The 24,238-nt window shown below is 33.5% G+C and overlaps 4 protein-coding genes across 4 annotated transcripts; 3 read left to right on the top strand and 1 right to left on the bottom strand.

The window, feature by feature from the left end:
- The first annotated feature begins 485 nt into the window (after positions 1–485).
- LOC101208773 (pyruvate dehydrogenase E1 component subunit alpha, mitochondrial) lies at positions 486–3,792 on the top strand. Its single transcript, XM_004135170.3, has 8 exons — positions 486–1,371; positions 1,812–1,891; positions 2,129–2,206; positions 2,709–2,804; positions 2,892–2,963; positions 3,053–3,106; positions 3,222–3,287; positions 3,390–3,792. The coding sequence occupies exons 1-8, from the start codon at positions 705–707 to the stop codon at positions 3,432–3,434; spliced, it is 1,158 nt and encodes a 385-aa protein (XP_004135218.1). The 5' UTR covers positions 486–704; the 3' UTR covers positions 3,435–3,792.
- Positions 3,793–9,278: 5,486 nt separating this feature from the next.
- LOC101209017 (probable galacturonosyltransferase-like 9) lies at positions 9,279–10,910 on the top strand. Its single transcript, XM_004135171.3, has one exon. The coding sequence runs from the start codon at positions 9,440–9,442 to the stop codon at positions 10,580–10,582; it is 1,143 nt and encodes a 380-aa protein (XP_004135219.1). The 5' UTR covers positions 9,279–9,439; the 3' UTR covers positions 10,583–10,910.
- A 4,800-nt stretch (positions 10,911–15,710) lies between these two features.
- LOC101209261 (protein WVD2-like 7) lies at positions 15,711–19,514 on the top strand. The gene is made up of 7 exons (XM_004135172.3): positions 15,711–16,285; positions 16,397–16,539; positions 16,737–17,420; positions 17,505–17,930; positions 18,065–18,132; positions 18,429–18,636; positions 18,949–19,514. Exons 2-7 carry the CDS (start codon positions 16,495–16,497, stop codon positions 18,976–18,978), a joined length of 1,461 nt encoding a protein of 486 aa, XP_004135220.1. The 5' UTR covers positions 15,711–16,285; positions 16,397–16,494; the 3' UTR covers positions 18,979–19,514.
- A 37-nt stretch (positions 19,515–19,551) lies between these two features.
- On the bottom strand, positions 19,552–22,367 carry LOC101208197 (formin-like protein 4). The gene is made up of 2 exons (XM_004135421.3): positions 21,078–22,367; positions 19,552–20,996 (listed from the first exon to the last, which is right to left on the bottom strand). The coding sequence occupies exons 1-2, from the start codon at positions 22,211–22,213 to the stop codon at positions 19,676–19,678; spliced, it is 2,457 nt and encodes an 818-aa protein (XP_004135469.1). The 5' UTR covers positions 22,214–22,367; the 3' UTR covers positions 19,552–19,675.
- Between the last annotated feature and the right edge of the window lie 1,871 nt (positions 22,368–24,238).

The raw sequence follows: 24,238 nt of genomic DNA, 5'->3' as shown, positions 1-24,238 counted from the left end.
ATCTAAAAATGGAAAAGAAAAAATGCCAGAAAATTTCATATGTTGATTGCATTTCCTTCTGTTTGTTGTTTCAAGTAATGACAAATCAATACAATTTGAATAGTAAAAATGTTAATTGCAATATTCTTGTCTAACTTAATTGGACATGTACTAAAAAAGATTGATTTATGGACAAATGTTTACATCTTTATTTCACTTTTGGTGTGTAAACTTTCATTGGTTATTTAAAATAATTATGATATGGGTTTATTTTGGAGTTAAAATTGAAACAAAGTTATAAAATGGAAAGTGTTTATAAATTTAAGTTTCAATAATTACATCCATTATACAAAATCAGCAGCATAAAAAGATAGGAAAGGTACAATGTTATGACAAGATGAAGATAGAACAAAAAGTGCCAACGTCGAGCTTCTAACAACAACTACATACTTCTATATCTTTCCAAACTATTGGATTTGTGTTGTAGATTCTAAAATTGCGAAGTTAAAAGAATATGTGTATATTTCCTTTATCAAATAGAATAAAAAGAAGTTGTAGAGAGAGAGAGAGAGAGAGACATTCAACGACTCATCACTTCTTGAACAGCCAACTTCCATTTTTCTTTCCCTATCTTTCCTTTTTTTCTTTATCCTTCACTTCTTTTTAATATTCCCGCCTCCCGCCGGTCACCGCCATTTCCCTACGCTCACTCTACCGCCCTCCTCATGTCTCATTCTCGCATTTCTTCTTCCTCCATTCTCAAACCTCTCTCTTCTTCTTTCCGTTTCCTTTCGTCTGCCTCCCACCTCACAATCCAAACTTCTGTCCCCTTCACTGCTCACAAATGCGAGCCACCATCGCGTTCCGTGGACACCAGTCCCAACGAGTTACTTGCTTTCTTTCGCGAAATGGCACTTATGCGACGCATGGAAATCGCCGCCGACTCGCTTTATAAAGCCAAATTGATTCGAGGATTTTGCCATCTCTACGACGGTCAGGAAGCCGTGGCTGTTGGAATGGAGGCTGCAATCACCAAGAAGGACGCCATCATCACCGCTTATCGGGATCACTGCATCTTCCTCGGCCGTGGGGGAACGCTTCTTCAGTCATTCGCCGAACTCATGGGCCGTCAAGCTGGGTGCTCTAAAGGAAAAGGGGGTTCGATGCATTTTTATAAGAAGGACGCTGGATTCTATGGCGGCCATGGAATAGTGGGGGCTCAAGTGCCTTTGGGATGTGGTTTGGCTTTTGCTCAGAAGTACTCGAAGGAGGGTACCGTGACCTTTGCTCTTTACGGTGACGGTGCGGCAAATCAGGGCCAGTTGTTCGAGGCGCTCAACATATCTGCTCTTTGGGACTTGCCGGTAATTTTGGTCTGTGAGAATAATCATTGTAAGTAATTGTTAGTTCTTGTCAGTTTAATCAGTATTTGTGCTTCTATAATCTGCTATAACAATTGATAATGTATAAATACTTCTTAGCATCGCGATATGCAATATGAAACATGAAATTAGGTTAGTTTATATCTATAGAATGTGTGTAATCTCTTGAGTATTTAGTGTTTCAAAGGATCCAGTACAAGCATGTTTATGCTATTTACGATTTTTACCATAGGTTCTATTGAAGTGTGTTATATATTACTCTGTAATTCTGATCTTATAATAAACTATTCTTACATATGGAAGTAGCTAACACATTAGTGAACCTCTTAAATCTCTCTGTTAATTTTCTATTGCTTTATGTTTTCTGATTTCTTCCTCTGTTAATTCCGTAACAGAATGAACAAACACATTGATTAGTGAGCTAATATTGATTGTCTTTTGTTGATGCAGATGGTATGGGAACTGCAGAGTGGAGAGCAGCCAAGAGTGCAGCCTATTATAAGCGTGGTGACTATGTTCCTGGACTGAAGGTATCATTTTCATTTTAATTAGATGAGAAGTGGGAGTTATAGTTCCTAATGTTACAGATTTTCTACTATGCTTATGATCTTTCCTTTCTTTTCCCCTTATTGAATTATTCAACATTAATTGAATTAGTCGATTCATTATTGTTCTTGAATCCGTCTTGTACTGTTGTTAAAACTTAGCTAGTTTGATGTTTATATTGTTTCCTTAAACAGGCAACTATTTCTTGTTTTTTGTTATAGGTGGATGGCATGGATGCCCTTGCTGTCAAGCAAGCTTGTAAGTTTGCTAAGGAGCATGCCTTAAAGAATGGACCCATTGTAAGTTTATCTTTCTTAGATAAATATTATTCAACTAAATACATTACGAGCTTAATTGCGCTGAAAAAAACACGTGTATTGCATTTGTTTCAAGCGTATTCCTGTTTAGGAATTTGTTGTTTTTTTCAATTTGAATCAACCAATTTGGTATCTTTTCCACATTTATAGGAGTACGTTTGTGCTTCTACTTTACGAATATGATATTAATTTTCTGGGAATTTCTAATTTCTAGAGTTTTAGCCCTAAAAACACGTCACTGCCTAATAACTTTCTGAACTCCTGAACATGCCATACTTCTGCCCCGAGCCAATTGTTTCTGTGGCTTTGTTGCACTTTATTTTAGAAGCAGTTTCTCCCTGTATAAAAACCTCACTTTATTTTCGAGTAAACTCTATTGGATTTCTGCGGTGATGATGTATAAAGCTTAGTCTGTTGAGCAATGCTTTCCTTTGTTTTCCTTCCACTTGGAATTTAGTTTATCTCTCTTGACTTTCAATTTCAGATTCTCGAGATGGACACTTACAGGTACCATGGTCATTCTATGTCTGATCCTGGAAGTACCTACCGTACACGTGATGAGATTAGCGGTGTGAGACAGGTCTGATCAGCTTCCTTAATGAACTCATCCCAGCTTCATAACTTCTTCGCTCTGATTTCTAAATAAATTTTCTGATTGATCAATCAGGAACGTGATCCAATTGAAAGGATTAGAAAACTGTTATTATCTCATGATTTAGCCACCGAAAAGGATCTGAAGGTATCTTTTAACTTCTCAATGATGCGTTTATGTTTTAAATTTAGTTCCAAAGAGGGAAAAAAATTGTTTTTGTGTCTTTTGATCATCAGGATATTGAGAAGGAAATGAGAAAAGAAGTAGATGAAGCCATTGCTCAAGCCAAGGTAAGACGTGCAATTATCATCTAGCAAACTTATGATTTTCGAACAACTATATGGTTAACAACCTTAACCCGTAGTAATCCTGCTTTCTTCATTGCTATCTCGTTTGTGTTTCCAGGCAAGTCCAATGCCAGATTTGTCAGAACTTTTCTCAAACGTGTACGTGAAAGGATTTGAAGCTGAGGTAATGTATTACATCTCCCATCAACAGAGATAATGAAAAGGAAACCAAAGTCATTAGAATGTAATCTAAATACCCAGACGGTTTTTTCGTGCGTCTTTACAGGTGTTCGGAGCAGACCGAAAAGAAGTCAGGGGTGTTCTTCCATAAGTAAGACAAAGAGTTGGCATTGTATAGACGACCTTTTCACACGAATGCAGTATACCAACGAAACCAAATCCTTATGGTGAAAAAATCCAAAATAACAAACATGATTTCCTTTTTTCTGAATTTGATAGAAACAGCTCTCTTTTTCATGTTCATGGAAACCACTCTGTGGTTGAAATATAAGTTTGCTCTTTTAAGGTTTCTGAATAGCTAGTAAAAGGAAGAAAAAAAAACCCTCCTGTATTAATACCTTGAATCACTTATTCCTTAAGTTACAATACTTGTACATAATCAAAATAAAGTTCTTCATGGGGAGAATTGCCCAATTATTTTATTATGCATTACAATGGATTTTAATTTAATTTCTAAACTTTCCTTTTGATCATAGAAGAATTGGTTAAATATTATAGTGAATTTTTCACTTAATAACAAGAAATTTTAACTTGGGTTAAAATGTATGTGATGATTTTTTTTCTTCAGAAAAATATGGCATTGAATTGGTATTTTCATGCATAATGGCATTTAACACTTAGATGTCTACCTGCTCTTAATGACTCTAATAATGAATTAAATGTCAAATCAATCTTAATAAGTATTACTTTATGTAATTAAATGTATCTCACTTGGCAATTATATCTGATGTTATTAATTAAATCTACCCACTTAATTATGGGTAAGCTGTACTCTTAGAGATTATAGATTGTACATCTCTTCTCTCTCTCAATAATCTGCCTTCATTATAAATTAAATTTAAATTCCACTATAATTATCACTGCCAAAAATAATTCTTAATGAAAAATGAAAATTTGAGAATTTAAATTAATTAAAAAAAATTGACATCAATGTTCAGAATTAATGAAATATTAAGGTTAAAAACTTAGATACCAGACTTAAACGAAAACATTTTGAAATTAAAAACAAAATTTAAAACGAGAGGTACATTTTGAAATCTAGAAACTAAATAGAAACTAGACATAAAATCTAAGATAGAGATATATGATACGAAAAGTCGAACCTATTGATTAGAGATAAGGTCGATCAATCAACTGTCGGTCTATACTCTTGGTTTGAACATTTACTAAGTTAATCATAGTAGATCCAATGACTATTTGATTGAAAAATTAAATTAGGTTGTAAGAATAAAAAGTGTTTTTTTCGTATATAAATTACGAAGAAAAGTAGGGGGAAAGAAAGGGATAGAATGGTTGGGGGGGCGGTGGGTTCACGAGGCCATTATCCGCTCTATCAACTTCACATAAAACCCCCCGGGCTTGTGAGTGTTTGTGACTCTAAACCCATAAAAATTAAATTTCCCTTTCAAATTTGAACTTTTCTATTTATTTTTCAACGTGCTCCCTCCCCAATTCCCCAATTCCCCTATCACTTTCATTCCCCTTTTTCTCTTCTCCCCCCTCTCATTTTTCATCATGGTATCCTATGCACTTCCCTTTTTACTCTTTACTTTATATCCATATCATCTTTTTCTCCATTTTCTAATTAATACATACATATTCTCTTCTCTTTTTTTTCCTATCTTTTTACTCAACTAATTAATCAACAATTAAATTAATTAATGAGGTCAACTACTATTATCTTACATCAATTACTATCTACATCTTTTTCAAATACTTTCATTTTCAAACATCTCTACCATCACATCCATTCTCATTATCATTATCATATCTCAATTTTTAGACCATTTTCTAAAGATTTATAAAAGTTTTTAAAGTATAAAGTTCTTTTTTTCTAAAAAATAGCGAGGTTTAGATTTTTTTTAAAAAAAAACACATTTTAACAAAAAAATTTAAGTTTTAGGCTTTGACTCGGTGAATTTTAAGATTAAAGATGCATAATTTTGATCTCGTTTTCGATAATTACTTTATGAATAAGTTTTTATATCCCCTTTTTTACCCTTATTTTATCTTTACCAAAAAAAAAAAGTCAAAATGAACATTGTTTAATTTTTTTTTTATAAAGTTGAAGTGCAAGAAAAAGAATAAACACTATATATTATCCAAGTATTTAAAATGAAAAGCTAAGGATTTGAAATTATCTTCACTTGAAGACTAGAAGAAGACATAGAACACATGCATATTACAAACTGCAATTGATTAATTCAACACAATTTAACCATAAATTGCAATTAAACTTATACATGGAGTCGTTAATTATATTTGTACTCAATAATTGATCTATTATATTTGTTATTTGTTATTTGTTATTTTATTCTATTCATGAGACATTAAGTGAATATATTTTTGCCATTTTAATATGAACATGGCGTGACATTGGGATCTTCATTGAAAAGTTATTAAATTCTTTTCCTAAGATGTGTTTTTTACAAAAATAAATTCATTTAAGAACAAGCATATACAAAACCTCCATCAAGAACAAAGAACCAATATAAAATCATTTTGAAACAAGTTACTGTTTTGATTAGTATAAGTTTAACAATAAATTGAACTTTAGCTTTCGAGAATTTTGCTTTACGTTGTTCCCATTAGTTTAAAGATAAATTGAATTTTAGTTGTTTTGTAACGGACCGTGTAATTCATTTCATAAATTTAGAAGCACATATAGTAAAAGTAAATAAACAGAATAAAGTATTCCATCAAAACTAAAATGATATTTGATTTTTTCTTTAACATTATAAAAGTGTCATTAAAAAGTAGGCGAGAAAGATAAAAATGGTTTACCGCCCAGTTTTCCCTCGCACGTGTGCATCCGTATTGGACACCAAATTTCTCCTAATTTCTCCCACAATTTTAACATTTAAAAACAAATATGTACAAATTATTTTAACAAGAAAATCCAAAACAATGTATGGGATTAAGTTTGGTATTTGAATTAATTAGTTTAAAAAAAAAAGAAGAAGAAGAACAAAAGTAGATAGAGGGTTTAGAAGTCATAAGCAGGGCACGTGGGTGCAAGTTCCTTGGTGGATGTGTGCCAGTTGTTTAATTTAAACTATATGTTATAATTTATGTAAAATTTAATTATGATGAAGAAATATTTAATGATTTTTTCTAAGGGGGATGTTTACGTTCCAAAATTTCAAAATTTCAAATACAAAAATGTTTTCATGTAATATTAATGGATGAAAAAACAAATGGGTGTGACAGAGGGGCATGTCAGACAATTTAGTGGACGACTTTCTCAAATCCCATTCCTATTTTTTTCATTTTACCATTTACAATCTATTCTTTCCCTTTTTCTTTTTTCTTTCTCAATTTTAGATTTAATTATGTTCTCTACATTTTTACTCTTTTAATTATTCTTCTAAGAAAATATTAAAATTCCATAACCAAAATTTTAAATACTTCTGATTTAATATTTCAATACTATTTTCCAAATTGACATATAATTAATGAATTTGAAAAGACGTATTTTCTTTCTAAACATTATAAAATAAAAAAAAATGTATGGGTAGCGGAGGAGGACGTGGCAGTGTGGATACTAAAACAGAAACACATAGCATGGTGAGTTGAGTTCAAATCAATCCGCACTTTTGCTGACTGCTGAGCTGGCCTTCATTTTTTCACAACTGGACTCAACTCAATTTTCCTTTTCATTTTTTCGTTTATTATTTTCGAATTCAACCCATTAAATTAATTATTACGTCATCCACGTTGGCTCTTATTCTTTCCTTGCATTTCCTTTTTATTTTCTATACTTTCTGCTCTGGATACTTCTTTTTCTTGAAAAGAAGGAAGAAAAGGAGAAAAGGCACCTTCATTTTATTAACTAATTAAGAAAATGAGTAAATAAAAAAGAGCTTGTTATTATTATTATTATTGAAGAATTAAAATGGTAATTAATTGGAGAATAATAATTAGGGTTGATGTGGCGGGGATGTAGAATCCTTGTTGGAATTGGTCTGTTTTATTCTCTAGACCTCTCTGGCCGATGTCTGAATAGTGAATATAAAAGAAAGAGTCCACGTTGCAGTGCTTTGCAAAATAAACTGACAGCTGTCCGTCACCACCCACTTTGAATTCTCCACTTTTTTGGAATTAATAATTAGAAAAATATTAGTAAATAAAGGAAAGAACAAGGAGGTGTGGAATTTGGTTGTTGCCTGTTTGTTCTCTTATGTTGCTTATTTGTTGGTGGCAAAAGCAATGCCTTTTCAGGCTTCTCTTCAAACCCTAATTCCCTTTTTATCATTTCAATTCTTAATCTATTGATATAATCTAAGAATGCATAACATACTAACTACCATTTCAATTTCAATTTTGTTATTAATCTCTTGCAACTCACCACTTTTTTCTTTTTTTCTGATTATAAATTCCCCATTGATATACTCCCTTCATATGTCACCATCATTTTTATTTAAATCCCAAAATAACAACTAACAGTATTTATTTATAAAAAAACAAAATTATTTATAACGGTGTTCGTCCATTTTCGGACCAAAATTCACAAACTTAACAACTTCAAAACCTAATGAAAAAAACCAAGAACAACGATTCAAAGTGTGAAAAACCGGGACAAGCGGCCGAAGGAGCCCTACTTGCCCTCAAAGGTCGAGGTCGAAAAAACCTTATATGCGTCTCGACTTATCTTTTTTCCCCCTTACAATGGCCTACTCCCTGTGGTCCTATAGTCTGCACAAATCATTATTGTCCAATATATTTCCATGGGATTAAGAATCTTAGGTCCATCCCTCTGTTTAAAATAGGAGGCCATAAACATCATCCTAGGTAACTTATTCCTACTTTTAGCTTGTTATAATAGAAAATATAACATAGCAAAAATAATAATAATAATGATAATTTTCACATAAAGCATTTATTGTTTTAATTCAAAATTACGAAATTAGTAACAAAATTAACCAAACATAATTATGAAAAAGTGTCCAATAAGTCCTAATAGACCAGAATAAAGAGTAGATAAAAAGTGTAAAAACTAACCTCAATTTTTTTTATAAAGAAATAAAGTAGTAGATAGAAAGCATAATAATTAAAATTAAAAGTTTTAAAAATTGGAGAGAAAGTAGTAGATAAAAGTAATGATAATATACAACACCAATCTTTTAATTAAAAAAATATATATATCATAAGTGACCAAATTAAATTATGTAAATCACCGACTAAAAGAACACACGAATTAATATTTCCCAAATTACCTATAAAACAAGGTAGGAATATTTTGCAAAAAATAAGAAATGCACATGGGATTAACTGATAACAACACTTCAAAAAAAAAAAAAAAAAAAAACTCTAATAGAGATTTAAAAAAGAATAAAGAAGATCATTTTTGTATTGTTCGTCTAAACAACAAACCCAATTCAACATTTTAGACAATGCTATACTCAAATTTCCATTGGTTTATGTGTTTTTTGGTTAAATTACAAGTCCAATAATTATAATATCATTATGTTTTAAACTTTTTATTTTGTATTTTAAAAAATGTCTAATATATTTTTAATGGGTTTTTCTAGAACAAATTATTTATTATTTATAGAAAAAAATAATTAAAAGAAAAATCCACTCTATTTGATTTTTATGGAACTTGGGTTCATTAGGTTTGTAATGTTAAAAAGTGTTTAATAAATACTGAAAGACTTTTCAAATAAATATCTAATATTTTTAGCCATATATCTAAATCCATTTAACACGCATATATTTGTTTAAGTTGATGAATAATTGAATAATTTATATAATTTGATAAATGTTCTTTACTAACTAATGAAATACTCCTGTATTTATATTCAGAAAGTAAAATAATAATAATAATATAAAAAGAAAAAAAAAAAAAGAGAAAGACAAAGTATTCTTTACTTGCTGAAGCAGACAGGGACTCGAGAGCCAACAAATTTCAATTATATAATTTCCTCTTTCTCATTTCTCTCTTTCACTCTCATTTCTCTCCTTAGAGAGAGAGAAGACGAAGAAGAAACGCGCACAATCAAACCGCGTTTTGGTAAAGTAAAGTTAGCCCTTCTTCTTCATTCCCCATACCCAACCCATCAAATTTAATTCCCATTTCAATCCATTCCTCCAAAAATGGCATCTCAGGTTCTTCATTCCCCCCTCCGATTACCCTTTTTCGCCTTCTCTCTTCTCCTTCTCCTTCTCCTCCCTTTCTCCTCCGCCATTCGTACTTTCCGTTACCCACCTGCCGGATTCGCTGATTTCTCCCGTTTCTCCGAGGCCCCCGAGTACAGGAACGGCGCCGATTGCCCTTCTTCTTCCTCCGCCGCTGACACGGCCTCTTCCTGTGACCCATCTTTAGTCCACATCGTAATGACCTTGGATTCTGAGTACGTTCGAGGTTCCGTTGCTGCCATTCACTCTGTTCTCAAACACGCCTCCTGCCCAGAAAACGTCTTCTTCCATTTTATTGCCGCTGAGTTCGACCAAGCTACTCCACGAGAACTCACTAAACTCGTCCGATCCACTTTCCCTTCTCTTAATTTTAAGGTTTATATCTTTAGAGAAGACACTGTAATCAATTTGATTTCCTCTTCCATTCGTTTAGCTTTAGAGAATCCTTTGAACTACGCTAGAAATTACTTGGGTGACATTCTTGATTCGTGCGTTGACCGTGTCATTTACCTTGACTCCGACGTGGTGGTCGTCGACGACATTCACAAGCTCTGGAACATCAAACTCACTGATTCTCGGGTCATCGGAGCACCCGAGTATTGCCATGCCAATTTCACCAACTACTTCACCGAGAAATTCTGGTCCGACCCGGTTCTTTCCCGGGTCTTCTCTTCCAGAAAACCCTGTTACTTCAACACCGGAGTTATGGTCATGGATTTATCCAGATGGAGACTAGGGAACTACAAGAAGAAGATAGAAAGCTGGATGGAATTACAAAAACGCACACGGATTTACGATCTGGGTTCCCTCCCACCGTTCCTCCTTGTCTTTGCCGGAAATGTGGAGCCAATCGACCACCGGTGGAACCAGCACGGACTCGGCGGTGACAATGTGAAAGATAGCTGTAGAACACTGCATCCGGGTCCAGTAAGTTTACTCCATTGGAGTGGAAAGGGGAAGCCATGGGTAAGATTGGATGATAACAAACCTTGCCTTCTTGATCATCTATGGAAGCCGTATGATCTTTACAGAGCAACAGATTCGACGTCGCCGGCACCGTCTTCGTATTCATCAACATTGATTAGTTATTTAAGTTATTAGATAATGGAGATTGATTCTTTGGTACAGAGTCACCGATTCTTTGATTGATTAGCGGTGTGTACAGAACAGATTTGGAAGAGGGGTTGATGGATGGATCTTGTTAGATCGATCCTAATTAAATTATTTTTATACAAGATGATTGAATTAATTGATGTAATTGGATAATTGGGGGACAAAATTGTGGCGTGTGTATTTGTGGGGATGGATTCTTTTTGTATGTAGCGGGAGAGAATGGAATTTGTTGACTATTGAGAGATTTTGAGTGTTATGAAATGTGAAAGGAAATGAATAACACAGGCTGGGATGCCTTATTATTCCTCCCCTCCAACCATCTGTCTATGTGTTCATGTTTTTAGGCTCTTTGGCTCTCTTGAAATATACAAAAATCAAATAAAATTACCAAAAAAAAAAAAAAAGCAATTATGTCACATAAATGCTCAAACTCAATTATATAAATAAGGTACCCATAATTTTGTAACAATGTTTCCAAATTTAATTATAGTTAAAAGGAAGGATAAAGCCATTCCTATTTTCCATTCATAGAGATTTTGTGAATTTTCGTATTTACTTACAAATATCCTTTGCTTTCCTTTAGTAATTTCTTTTTTGTTATAAAATCAAAACAATCAAAGATGGATTAATTATTTGGTGAACTAGGAGTGTACATCGGTCGGTCGATCAAAGTTGATTATTCGACTAAACCACTCATGAAATCAACTATGGTCGGTTTAGTAAATGTTTAAACATGTATCAACCATCAAGGTGTAAAAGTCGATTTGTAAGTCGATTCAACTCTTTAAAAATATTTTTGAAATTTGTCAGATTTAGAATTTTACACATATCAACCTCTCCTTCTCCAATCGACTACTTCCATTTAGTCTGTCGCTTGATTTTTCAGTTAATCATACTTACCCTAATTAAAACAACAATACAAACATAATTTAGTAGATAAGACACTATTATAATCATCATAGCATAGCTTAACTTAACTGGGTATTTGAAGCATGCTAGTAACCACGAAGTTTTTGGATAAAAAGAAAAAAAAGAGAAGACACTAATATGATCCAAAAATGATCTAATACATTATAGACCTTGAAAAGATTAAAATACTGTTAATATCCAAAGAAAACTTTTAGATTCTGCAAAATGACAAATTTAACCCTATACATAAAAAGCAGATAACACAATCTAACGACTCTAAAATTTAAAAGGCCTTAAAACCTAAACATCAATTTGTTAAAAACATTTCTTAAAAAGGCAAAATTTTATTTGGTTTGGGGTAGAAATAAAAATTCAACTTTCTTCTTTTTTCCATACATTCAATTCTTTTTCTTTCTTTTTTTTAAAAATTGTCATGTGATTCCAAATAACAACAATATAATAAATAAATAAATAAATAACATTTGATTTATGGTGGCTTAAAGTTGAAAAGGTAAATGGGATAATTTTTTTATTTAATAAATTCAAAATGGTATGAAATTAGGGTTAATAAAGCCGTCCTTGACTTTGTAAATTATACCATTTACCCACGTGGCGACGAAAACGCCATTTTTTTAGGCTTACGAGACATCATCCATCAACTTGTTATTATTCTAATTTTCTTTCTTTATATAAAACTAAAATAATTTTCAACTCCAACCTTCAATTATTCCATTGATTTCCTAAATATACTTTTTTTTTCTTTTTTCCTTTTGGTATTGGTGTAATTTAATAATATTGTTATTTCAAGCAATAAGTGAAAATGCATAATTTTGAGGGAGTCAAATAGTGTATTTTTGTCTAATTCCATTTTATGAAGAGTATATAAACAGAAATATTGATAATAACTTCAGCCTTTCAATTATATCTTTAGAATTTAATTATTATATTAATTATATGATTTAGAGTGTATCTTTCATTCAATTAAATTTTTAGATTTTATCGAATCAATCCATTTAAATCACTCATAACTTTTTTTTCTTTTTTAAATCATCGATACTTTAATTCTCAAAGGAGGCGCATCTTCAACTATCGATTTTAAGAAACGAAAGATTAAATTTATTATTGTAGGTTGATTCTAAAAGAAAATTGAAACTGTTTTAATTACATAAAATGCCCCTATTTGAACTTTAATAGACTTTAATATCATATTAGATAAATAATAAGAGTAACTTACTATCTTATGAGAAGAATGAGAATCCTTAGCTTAATTTTTCAATGTCCGTGTAGGATTTTCAACATTAAAGGCTCTACATTGTTTATAATTACTTGTCCTAACACGTCGAAGATGAGAGGAATGCGAAACCTCCAATATTTTGATCGAACGTATGTACTCTAATTCAAGAATATAATGCTTTTAATTTCGTAGTTAAATGCATACTAATTATTTGAAATTAATTGGTTGGTTGGGGTACATACATCTACCCAACAAAAGTATATTTATATGTTAGGTAATCATGTATGGTGTAAAATACGTTGAGAAAGCAAAGAAGAAAAAGGAAAACGTCCTCACTAATTGTTGTTTTCCTAAGCTTTTCATATTCTTTGAACCGAAACTAAAAAGTTGATGATAAATCAAACTTAATAAAAACCATAGACAATCCCACACACAACAAACTATTATCCTATCATTATTGCAAAAGTGTAAAAGCCACCCTTTTGGTTTAACTCAAATCATTGCATAATATTTAAATTTTATTATGTGCAAATTACAAAAGAAGAAAATAAAATATAAACCACAATTTGAATTAAAAAATAAAAAGAACAAAGGCTTTCCAAGACTACAATTGGATCCTTAATTGAATTATCAATCTTTTATTTTAAAATTTGAATAAGTTTGATAGTTTAGAGATATAATAGCAATAAAGACGGATTTTGCAATTTGCTCGTAAGAATAAAGAAGAGAATTGTGTGTATATAATTTACACAACTTTATTCAAATATGTAAAAAGATTAGTTGAAAAATATTGAGCTAGACTTACTTTACCATAAATGTGTGCAACTTGGTTAAGCTTCATATTCTTTTATTGATTTTGACTCCTTTCATATTCATTCGTTTTGTATATTTTTATTCTCTTGATAAGTTAAACCTATAACTTCAAGACTTGTTTCTTCCTCGACTGCTAACTTGATATAAATTCAACATTTAAAACGATAAAACAATACTAAGATTAGAAAAATGATAATAATAGTATGAAAATAGTACTAAGAAAATGTCAGAAGAGAAATGTGGAGTCAATGCTCTAAAATGATGGCCTTATAGTTTTTGATTTCATTATAACCTATAAACAAAATTTAAAGACTTGGAAGCATTAGTTTAACAATCATTTTCACATTTTTCAAATTATATTCTATGTCTATTACCAACCACATTTTATACACGTCTTCTACGTAAATTAAACATCATTATTATTTTGCATTATATTATTTCAAATTAGTTGGTACCTATATATATATCACTCATCATTTTTATGTTAGGTAATCATGTATTGTTTTAAATACACTCCCAACCTAAATAATATATAGTTACGTCTACTCTAATTCATAGTTCAATTCGTGTAAAAGTAGATGATATATCAAACTTAAATAAATAACACACAATCTCGTACAATATAATTTGTTGAACTTAGTCTACATCTAGGTGATTCAAGTAGGAGTGTTCAAAAAGACCGATAATCCAATCAAGTCAAATTTTACTCAACTCAAACAATAAGGGTTAGGTTGGGTTGAGTTAGAAAATAGGAGGAAAAAAAAAAGTTGAGTTGGGGTAGCCATGTTGTACAAGTAAAGGGGCCAAGTTGACCTGAATCAACCTATATCAAATTCTCTTCTTTGTTTTTAATATCGGTCGAACTTGACCCCAAGATGGCCCGAGTTTTAGGTTTCTTAACTTCTCAGCCTTCCATCTTGGTCAGACAAGCACCGATTAGCTCGAAAACTCAATCTCTCTAAAGCTTTTTGTCCTTCATCTTGGCTCGAAAACACCGAGATTAGCCTCGGAATTTCACTTCTTTCTTCAACTTGCAAATCCAAATTTTTTGGGTTTGGATTGAGTTGACCCTTTCATATTGAACCAATAGGGTTCATTGTTTGTCAACTTAGATACTTTACGTTGATTCATAATTTTCCTCCAACCCAACTTATGTACACCCCTAAGCTCAAGTCCTCTAATTCAAATTTATGCTCTTTATATATGTAACTAAAGTAATACCACTACTAGTAACTAGTTCAACAGTAAAACTGACATTCAATCTCCTTTAAATCCATGGTATCATGTCCTACTACTTGTATTATTATTATTTTACTAAGTGATAAAGCTTTTCGTCAACAAATTTGTTTAGACCCGTTAAAGTCTTAATATAAAAGAATATTAATATTGTGATAATGGTGAAAATATAAAGAGAGAAGAATGATTGAAATTGGAAAAGAGAAGTGTGTTGTTATGTGGAATTGGTGAGATAATGTGAGGAGGGGATAGCATAGCATAGTAATGGTAATGGTTAGGATCACATGCTCAATAATTCAAATTTGTTCTCGAAATGAGATGGGGCCAAAAGGAAGTTTAAAATGTATAATATAAAGTGATAAAGTAGGTTTTAAATAAAGAAAAACGAGAGAGATGAGTATAGGGTGTCAGTGGATGAAACGTTTTGGCAGAGACGATAGGGTTATTATTCCATTTCTTATAAACTCAAAATGCAGATTCTAAAAATATTCTTCATTTATAAAACCATGACCAATTTTATTTGTTTTTAAATAATCTAGATAGGCAGGCTTGTTTTCTCATAATTTTGTTGTTTAATGCCATTTTTTTAATCTTTGATTTTAACGACACTAACTAAGTAATGGTTATAGTCTTAATTTCTAAAAATTAAAATAAAATGCTTTATTTGAGCTTTGGTGTAATTGAAGATTTTATTTTGATTATAAGAAAGAATAGTGAATAATTTTGTCTTCTCACGGACCCGAAAGTGAAAGAAATGGGCTGCTCTTAGAGCCCATTTCTTAAGTGGGCCGAAAAGGGAGGGAGTGGAGATGTAATAAAACGACAGCGTAAGAGGGATTGAGTATTATTAGCAATAAATGAAGAGAGCATTGCGCTGTCATAGACAAGACTTCCTTTCTAATACACTCCTTCCTCCCTCAAAAGTGGGCCTTACTCAATACTCAATGCTCAATACTCAATACTCAATACTCGATACTCGATATTCAATACTCATCTTCTTCTATTATTATTATTTCTTCATTTTATTTATTAATTATTATTGTGGCTGATCTGATCCAACTTCTCTCCAGTTGCATATTCAGTGTGTGTGTGTGTGAGAGAGAGAGAGAGAGAGACTATGAAGAAATCCAAATCAATTATAATCTCCAAAAGAGAGATTTAACAAAAAGAATTTGCCATCTCTTTTTTTGTTTGCGCTTATTTTTTTTTATAAATCTTCCTTTTTCACTTTACCTTTTCCAAATCATTACTACTTTTTTTTTTTGTTTCAATCCATAAACAACTCTTTCTTCACTTCCATGTAATGTGTGGATCTCTGTGGGGGCTCTCCATACACCTTCCTTTCTTTCTTGTTTTATCTTACAATCATTGAACTGTTTTTTTACTTTTGCAGTTTCCCTATACAAACTGTTTCTTTTTTGGCAATCTCTCTTTTGGAAAACTTTAATTCATTACCTCATAATGCCGATCAACAGTGATAAAGATGAAGCTAGTAAAAGGTAAAATCCCCAATTTCTTCTTTCTAATATATTCTACTCTTCTGTTTTTTTTCTTTTTTTTTTTTTGTCTTTATTTCTCTTAATTCTTCCTTTTCTTTTATCCTGATCCAGTGGTCGTCTACTGATCTCCATTTCTTGTTTCCACTGAAAAATCCTACTGCCCTAGCTCAACTGCTTTGGCCTTTCTTCAATTCTGACATTTCCAATCTATGGAGGAATCGTTTGTGGTCGATGTTCTAAACGACGAACATACGGTACACAGTTTGTCTGCCCTAAGTTTTTAATAATATTTTTCTATTTTTTTTTTACTTGTTTGTTTCTGGATTTAGTGATTCAGTTTTTGTTTATAATTGAGGAATTATTGTGATGTTTTTGCTGTTTTGGAGTTGTTGTTGTACCGTTACTTGATTGAATCTGTAGTTAGATTTGGTTATGGCTTTCGTGTTGACAGGTGGAAGAGAATGCTTCGACCAAACCACTTCTTGAGGTTTCGGTTTCTTTTGGTAGATTTGAGAATGATTTATTGTCTTGGGAGAAATGGTCGACTTTTTCTCCTAATAAGTATTTGGAAGAAGTTGAGAAGTACGCAACTCCCGGATCTGTTGCTCAGAAGAGGGCTTACTTTGAAGCTCATTACAAGAAGATAGCGGATAGGAAGACTAAGTTACTGGAGGAAGAGAGGGAAATGGAATTTAATACTACTGTATCGAATGGTGGAGGAGATCTGATGATGGATCATAGTGAAAGGGCTGATTCTGAATCCGAGACGTCCAACCACCATGTTTCCGTTGAAGAAGTTGACCAAACCACGATGTTGACTGGCGAACTCAGTAGTGTTTATCATGAAGTGGTGAAGAATGATGTTGAAAGTAATGTAGAATGTGAAAGCTTACCAGATGGTGAAAAGGAAGAGCCTGATGGAAAATTTGATTGTGTTGGTTCCGACTCCGAAATAAGCAAACAAGAAGAGGTTGTAGTGAAAGAAGTAGAAACTCCTACTCCTACTCCTACTCCTCCGGTTGAATCATCTCAAACCACGAAGGAACCTCCACAAAAATTGGTAAATAAAGTATCAGCAGTATCTAAAGTCAAACAGCAGATTCTGAAACCAAATCGACCAAAAGAATCTAAGAAGGTGATGTAACCTATTATGTACTATTGTTTGGAGTTACTAAGTTTAGATTCACTGGCTTCAATCTTTCTCCTTTTGTTTGTGCAGATCACTCCAATAGTTAAGGAACGAAACAGTGCAAGTGTCAAGAAGAAACCGATATCGTCCACAGCCAAAGCACCCCAGATTTTGACCCCCAAACTCTCCAAGACAACACCAGGACCCACCACACCTGCAGCGCGGTCTTCTGTGTTGCGGTCCTCTGTAAACAAGGGAAGTAATTCGTCTCTATTAAGGAGCCGGAATCCATCTTCTATTGAAAGCAAGAAAGTAGCACCCAAGTCTCTGCATATGTCTCTTAGTCTGGGAACTCCCAACTCTGATCCATCTTCTGTTAACGGAATTAGAAGATCTTTCATCATGGAGAAAATGGGCGACAAGGACATTGTAAAACGGGCATTTAAGACATTTCAGAACAGTTTGAACCAAATGAAATCGTCTCCTCAGGAGGAGAAGTCTTCTGCTCCAAAGAAGGTTAGATCTTCTTACCATTCCCGATGCAAATAAATCTAGAACTGCCTATCTAATTTGTATTGATTGAGCAACGTGATTGTTTTATCTATTATCGATCGATTGAAAGTGTCCTTACTTCTCAATGCCATGGACAGGTTCCTGCGAAAGAGAGAGAAACAACAAAAATCTCCACTCCCGTGGCTGCTAAAAAGGAGAATGGAGGGTACTCTTTTTATATTAGATAACAACTGAATTTCTAGCTGCTTTGCTTGTATGATACGTATAGTCCATCTTTATCTGGATTATATTATTAGAAAATTTAATAAATTTTGTTCATTCTTTTTTAATTCAGCAATTCCAACTCATTATTAGGCTACTTTCTGCTAATTATTTAAGCTTTTGCTAAGTAGTTGCACGATCTAGGCCTAATTTTTAGTTCTCTTCTTGGATGAGCAAAATATTTTATGTTTATCTTCTTTTTAACAAACACATTCTGCCAACTTTCTTATTATGTGATAGGATGCACAAATTAAGTGGTACAATAAGAGGTGCAGACAACAAAACTGCCAGGGTTGCTCCATCTCAAAAGTTGGAAGGGAAAGTCAATGCAAAAGTGATTGGGAGAACAAACCTCCAATCAAAATCTAAGGTTGCCCCATCTCAGAAAATGGAGGAGAAATTTAATGCCAGGGAGGGAGGAAGAACAAATCTTCTATCAAAATCAAAGGTTGGTTGGAGTGTAGTATCTTTTAGTTCACATTATTGTTGTGTTATCTGTCTGCTCCTGCAATTAATATGCGTTCAAAACTGGTTAATGATGGTAGGTTTTCCTAATTTCCCATTTCATATATCCAAAGAATCAACAACTTTTAATATCTTGCGGCCATTTATCCTCGATATGTTAAAGAATGCGCTTCTTGTTCTTGTTCTTTTTTCCTTTTCCCATCTTTTGAAGCTAAGATAAGTAGCGAAATTGCTTCCTCTTTGTTTCTCTTTCCTAGGCTTCGGAAGTTAACACACATACTATTTGCTCATACAGGATGCTTCAAGAAACGGGCTTCGCTCTTAAGTTTTGTAGATTGGAAATAAGCCATCAGGTACCCGGAGATGTATCAACGACTAGAACTAAATCCGGTTGGACGACGTTGGAAATTTCTTCACCATTCTCCCCGAAAGGCTTTGCATAAATTCATTGTAGCCGTCTTTGTTGATCCAGAGTTTGTAGATTGGAGAGGGATAATGAAGTATATGGTGTCGTTTCTACGAGGTTCATTAGTAATATACAGAAAGCTCGGGGGGATCCCGAAACAGCCCCCATTTATATATATAACTAGAAAAGGGCATCTGTGTGTATGCTGTATTGTCTTAGAATTTGCCTTTACTTTACTTCATTTAGTTGCAAATGGTATATATATAATGTATACTTCGTAGTCCCCATTTGCTACATAATGTTTGATGATACTACAGTTTTAGTGTAGATGGAGAACTTTGGAATAGACATCATGTTATCTCCTTTTTTTTTTTCCGATCGAATAATGTTCACTCATTGTAAAATCAAAGCTTTTGTAATTCATTTGGATGATGCTTAGATTTGCACATCATAGACTTAATGCTATGACGAAATTTTATCAAACAATTTAAATACATGAAAAAATGCCCTATTGTTACTTCTTATCTTATGTTCCTGATTTGATTAAGAATCTTATGTACATTCGTTTATACCAAAAAAATCCAAAACTTAGAATACATTTAAGAATAAGTTCTGCTCAGAATTCATCATCTGTATCACTAGAACTCCCTCTAGACTTGTCTGACATAAAATTTTCCGGCAAGTTATGGAAAATGGCTTTTGATCTCCCCGGCAACGAACCCGAACCTGTGCCTGCATTTACTGCTGACGATCTCTTCCTCTGGAGATCTCGAGTAATTTCAACACAAACTCGATCTACCATTTCTAGAAAATCTTTAATTATAATAAACAATTGAAGCCGATTTGTTTCTTTATCTTTAGAACTTCCTGCCTGATAATACTCTGTTGTCTTCATCACTAAATCCATCACCTTCGTTTGTGCTTCTCTTACCATCTTCAGCTCATTCTCTGCTGCATCAAGAAATTCTCTCATTTCCTTCGCAAACCCACCTTCATTGTTCCCCATTTGAGTCAGGAGCTTCCGGATTTCTTCGGTTCGACTAGTCAGGGACGTCCCTGCCTTGACGAAGCTCTCGTAGTCGATCGCCGACGCTTTCTTTACATGAGAGAATTCGGAGCTTAGACCTCCCACCACTGGCAATCCCAACATCATGTATTCCTTCACTCTGTCCTCCTTCGCAGCCGAGTTTTCTAAGCTGCTAAAGCTGTTGTCGCTGCTACGGCTGCTATTACGGCTCAAGCTCTTGTTCCTGTTTAAAACACACCTTTTCCCTTCTGCCCTGATCACTTCCTGGACTACAAAATGAAGCAAAGTGGTTTTCCCATCAGTGCTTCGAACATCAGAGAGCTTTCGAAGAGCTGTAAGATTGAAAGCTCTGGCATTTCCTCTTGCAGTTCCTGCATTCAACCGGTTCCCAGCTTTGAGAATTGCTTCAAGAAGTTTCATAAACAATCCTCGTGTCCTAAGCTCCTTGCAAGCGGATTCCAGAGTTTGTAGAGATTCCTTGTGATGGAGAATATCTGATGTAAAATTCAATCGGAAAAGCATGGCGTTGAAGCGCGTAAAGGCCGATGGAACCGATTTGAGAAGATGGTAAAGGAAAGATTCAGCATCAGCTAGCTTCTGGTGATCTCCTTTGTAAGCAAGAATTTGGGAAATTTCTTCTTGAGTCAGAGCAATTCTTGTGAGTTTTTCAAGAACTTCTGTTTCCAGGCCTTGACCTTCGTTGAGTGCATCGAGGATGTCGTTGCGAGGAACTGTTAAGGACTTGATTACAATGGCGATGTTCTGAGATTTTTTCGGTTCAAGAATGAAAGTTTGCGACGGCCCCGAGTTCCGACCAACGGCGGTTGCTGAAGAACTAGCTTCACTCCGGGGGGATTTCCGGTTGGTTGCGACATATCCAAAGAGAGCTTCCATAAGATCCCCATCGAATCTGTACTCAAAGCGAAAAACTAATCAGTACCCAAAAGAGATTATTCAAGAAACAAGAAAGAGTGTTTGAAAAGATAATTACTTGAAAGAACCGGCGGTCATTTTGTCCCAAACCATGGAATGATCGGCATTGGCAGTGTTCACTTTATCCCAATGCAGGGGCTTCATTTTAACCTGACCATTGTCAGCTGATGAAGAAGCCTCTGCAGAAGATTTGTTACTCTCTTTTGGAGGTGCAGGCCTTAAGGGTAATTTTGAACCGCCGGCCTTGGGCGGTGGTGGCGGTGGTGCTGACGGATTTGCCTTGGCCGGTATAGGAGGAGGAGGTGGTCCTGCGGAGTTGGTCTTGGGTTGAATAGGAGGCGGCGGTGGCGGCGGTCTTGAATTGGTCTTGGGAATGGGAGGTGGCGGCGGCGGCAGTCTTGAATTGGTCTTGGCTGGAATAGGTGGGGGCGGTGGCGGAACGGCCATTGGAGATTGTTTCGGAGGTACCTGATTTCCCGTCGATTGCGTTGGTGCTGTTGATGAAAGATTTGAACTACTTGGTGATTTTCCAACAGCCTGAACCGAAATCGCAGTAAATTGCGGAGGTTGGTTAACCTGGGGCGGCGGAGGAGGCGGTGGCGATGTAATCCGACTATCGTCTTCATCTTCGGGTGCAATTTTAACATGCGAAGTTGAAGATTTTCCTCGAAGCAGAGGAATTTCTTGAACAGGCTCAGACTTTTTTGTTCGGTTTTCCTTAACATTACCTTCAACATCCCGATCAAAGCTATTTTTGGATTTCCTTTGTTCAAGTTTCTTCCAATAAATCACATCCAACCCATTTTCATCCACAATAAAGCCTTTAAGATTCCCATCAACCCGCGAAAAATCACTCTGCGCAACCGCCGGTGGCACTGCCGAACCCGAACCCGAACCCGTCCCTGAATTTACGACCTCTGTTTTCCTCTTTCTTCCGATAACATATCTCTGTATTAAAAAGAAGAAGAAGGTGGAAATCAGAGCAACACCGACAGCAGTGACGGCCACCGCGGTGGCGATGGTCTTGGTGGACGTGGACGATGGCGGATGGTCAACTGAAGAAGAGGAGGGCGAGGGCGGTTGAGGGAAAGGGTAGTAAGTTTCGATATTTTGAGGGGGGCTGAGTTGGGAGTAGGAAAGAGGGGAAAGAGAAAGGAAGAAGAGGAAGAGAATAAGGTGCGATAGAGAATCCATGGGAGGATTAGGAGATGGGAAACGGAGAGAAATGAAGAAATGGAAAGTTTGGAAGAGAATGATTGTAAAGAAAACATCAGTTTATGTGTTAATGTTTTGGAGTTTGGTGGCTGACAGTTTCAAAGTGAGCAGTTAGTTGTTGTTGTTTCTCTTCAATCCTTCCCTTTCCCTTTCCCTTTCCCTTTACCTTTCTAAATTCTAAATTCTATATTCTATATTCATCCATTTATTTATTATATCTTAAACAATGCTTCTAATTACACAGCTGTTAATTTCAATTTTCAATCTTTAACCAACATTTTATTTTATTTTTATTTTTATTTTTAAGTTAAAATTTAAACAATTTCTCTCTTCTTTATGTTTATATTAACAATCTTAGATTTTGTTGGTTTCCAAGATAATCAACCACCAAACAAAATCAATCCATCTTATAAACAACAGAACTAAACCCTACTTAACAATTAACTAAACTAAACCATATGTCTAATACATAACAAAACAAATGCAAAATTCACACAAACTATTTTCCTCCTTTATTTTTTTTTTTATCATCTTTTAATTTTTATTCTCCAGGGATATTTTCACTTTCTTTCCAACTTAAAATCACTTTATTAATTTTATGTCCCATTACCCTTTTGCAATTGGATTCTTCAAAATCGGGTTACGCGTTTAACGAAATGTTATTAATTTTAGTTAAAAAGGCATTACTGGAAAGAGTAAAAGTGAAAAAGGGAATTGAATTGAAGAATGAAGGAAGAAGAAAGAGGGAGGAAATTAGGGTTTGGGATATGAAAAGGGAATGATGATTTCGTCAAAGTCATATATTATATAATGAATCCAGAACCCCAATAAAAACCATCATCAATTGAAGTTGACCCTATTTAATAAAAGTCGTTGTGTATATGTGTGTGTGTGTGTGCCCACTTTTAATTCATATATTATGATTCATTATAAAAAATTTCATAATTTCATTTTATTTATTGAAATACATAATTCATCATATTTATTCAAAAATATTTAATTTCTCAACCGACCTTATTTATTTTCGTGTAGAAGAATTTGACCCAATTTGTAAACCCAAAGTTCCCATTTTAATTTCCAAAATTGAAAAGAGAAAAACAAAATCTACGTTTGACAAATTAAGATCCACATGTAAAGAAAAGTATTGGTTTATTAAATCATCATAAACCTAAATTGACAATCACATCCCTTTTTATATACATATATATTAAACTATAGTTTGTTTGATGTTACACTTAATTTACATAATATCCAAACAATATTACATTTAAGTATAAAGTTATATTAATAATAATAATAAATTAGGACATGATTCAAAAAAAAAATTAAATAAAAAGTGAGGGAAGATAGAAGAGGGTAGGAATTAGGTCACCAACTTTCATTCGTTTATTTGGTCATTTTCTCATTCATTTATAATTATCATATCAACTTGGATTTCCCTAATTTCCGTGTAGTCTTAGTCTAATTACTCTCATTATTGTTTTTGGATAAATGATTTAGTGTGTAATTTACTTTTTACCTCTTAATTAACCCATAGTTACACTCTAAACGTATAGTATACTAATAACTTAGTACAATTTGAAAGGTGATTAATTAGTGTGTAGGATTTTGAAAACAAGTTTATTCACTAATTACAAGATAATGATAATGATTAATCTTAATATAATTATTTTAATATTGCCAAACCAATTGAATCCATATATTGATGGAGATTGATAAATAATTATTTAAGAATCTTTCAAACCTACTAATTAATTACGTATGTTAATTAATATTTTAAAATGTACTTTTTAAAAAATCACATATACTAAACCAATTTATTCTAAAAAAATCAATTATGAAAAAGTTTCTCTTCCTTTGGCCTATATAAAAAATCTGATTACATGCTTATATTTGGCCTATATAATTATTTTTTTTTCTTTATTTCAATTTTCATAAGCTTTTGTTACCTAAAAAGACTATATAGAGTTTGAATTATATTTGTAATAATATTGAGACCATAGT

Source organism: Cucumis sativus, chromosome 5, assembly GCF_000004075.3.
Source record: "Cucumis sativus cultivar 9930 chromosome 5, Cucumber_9930_V3, whole genome shotgun sequence".
In the NCBI taxonomy this organism is placed as follows: domain Eukaryota; kingdom Viridiplantae; phylum Streptophyta; class Magnoliopsida; order Cucurbitales; family Cucurbitaceae; genus Cucumis; species Cucumis sativus.
Note: the sequence above shows the minus strand (reverse complement) of the source record. Positions and strands in the feature narration are given on the sequence as shown.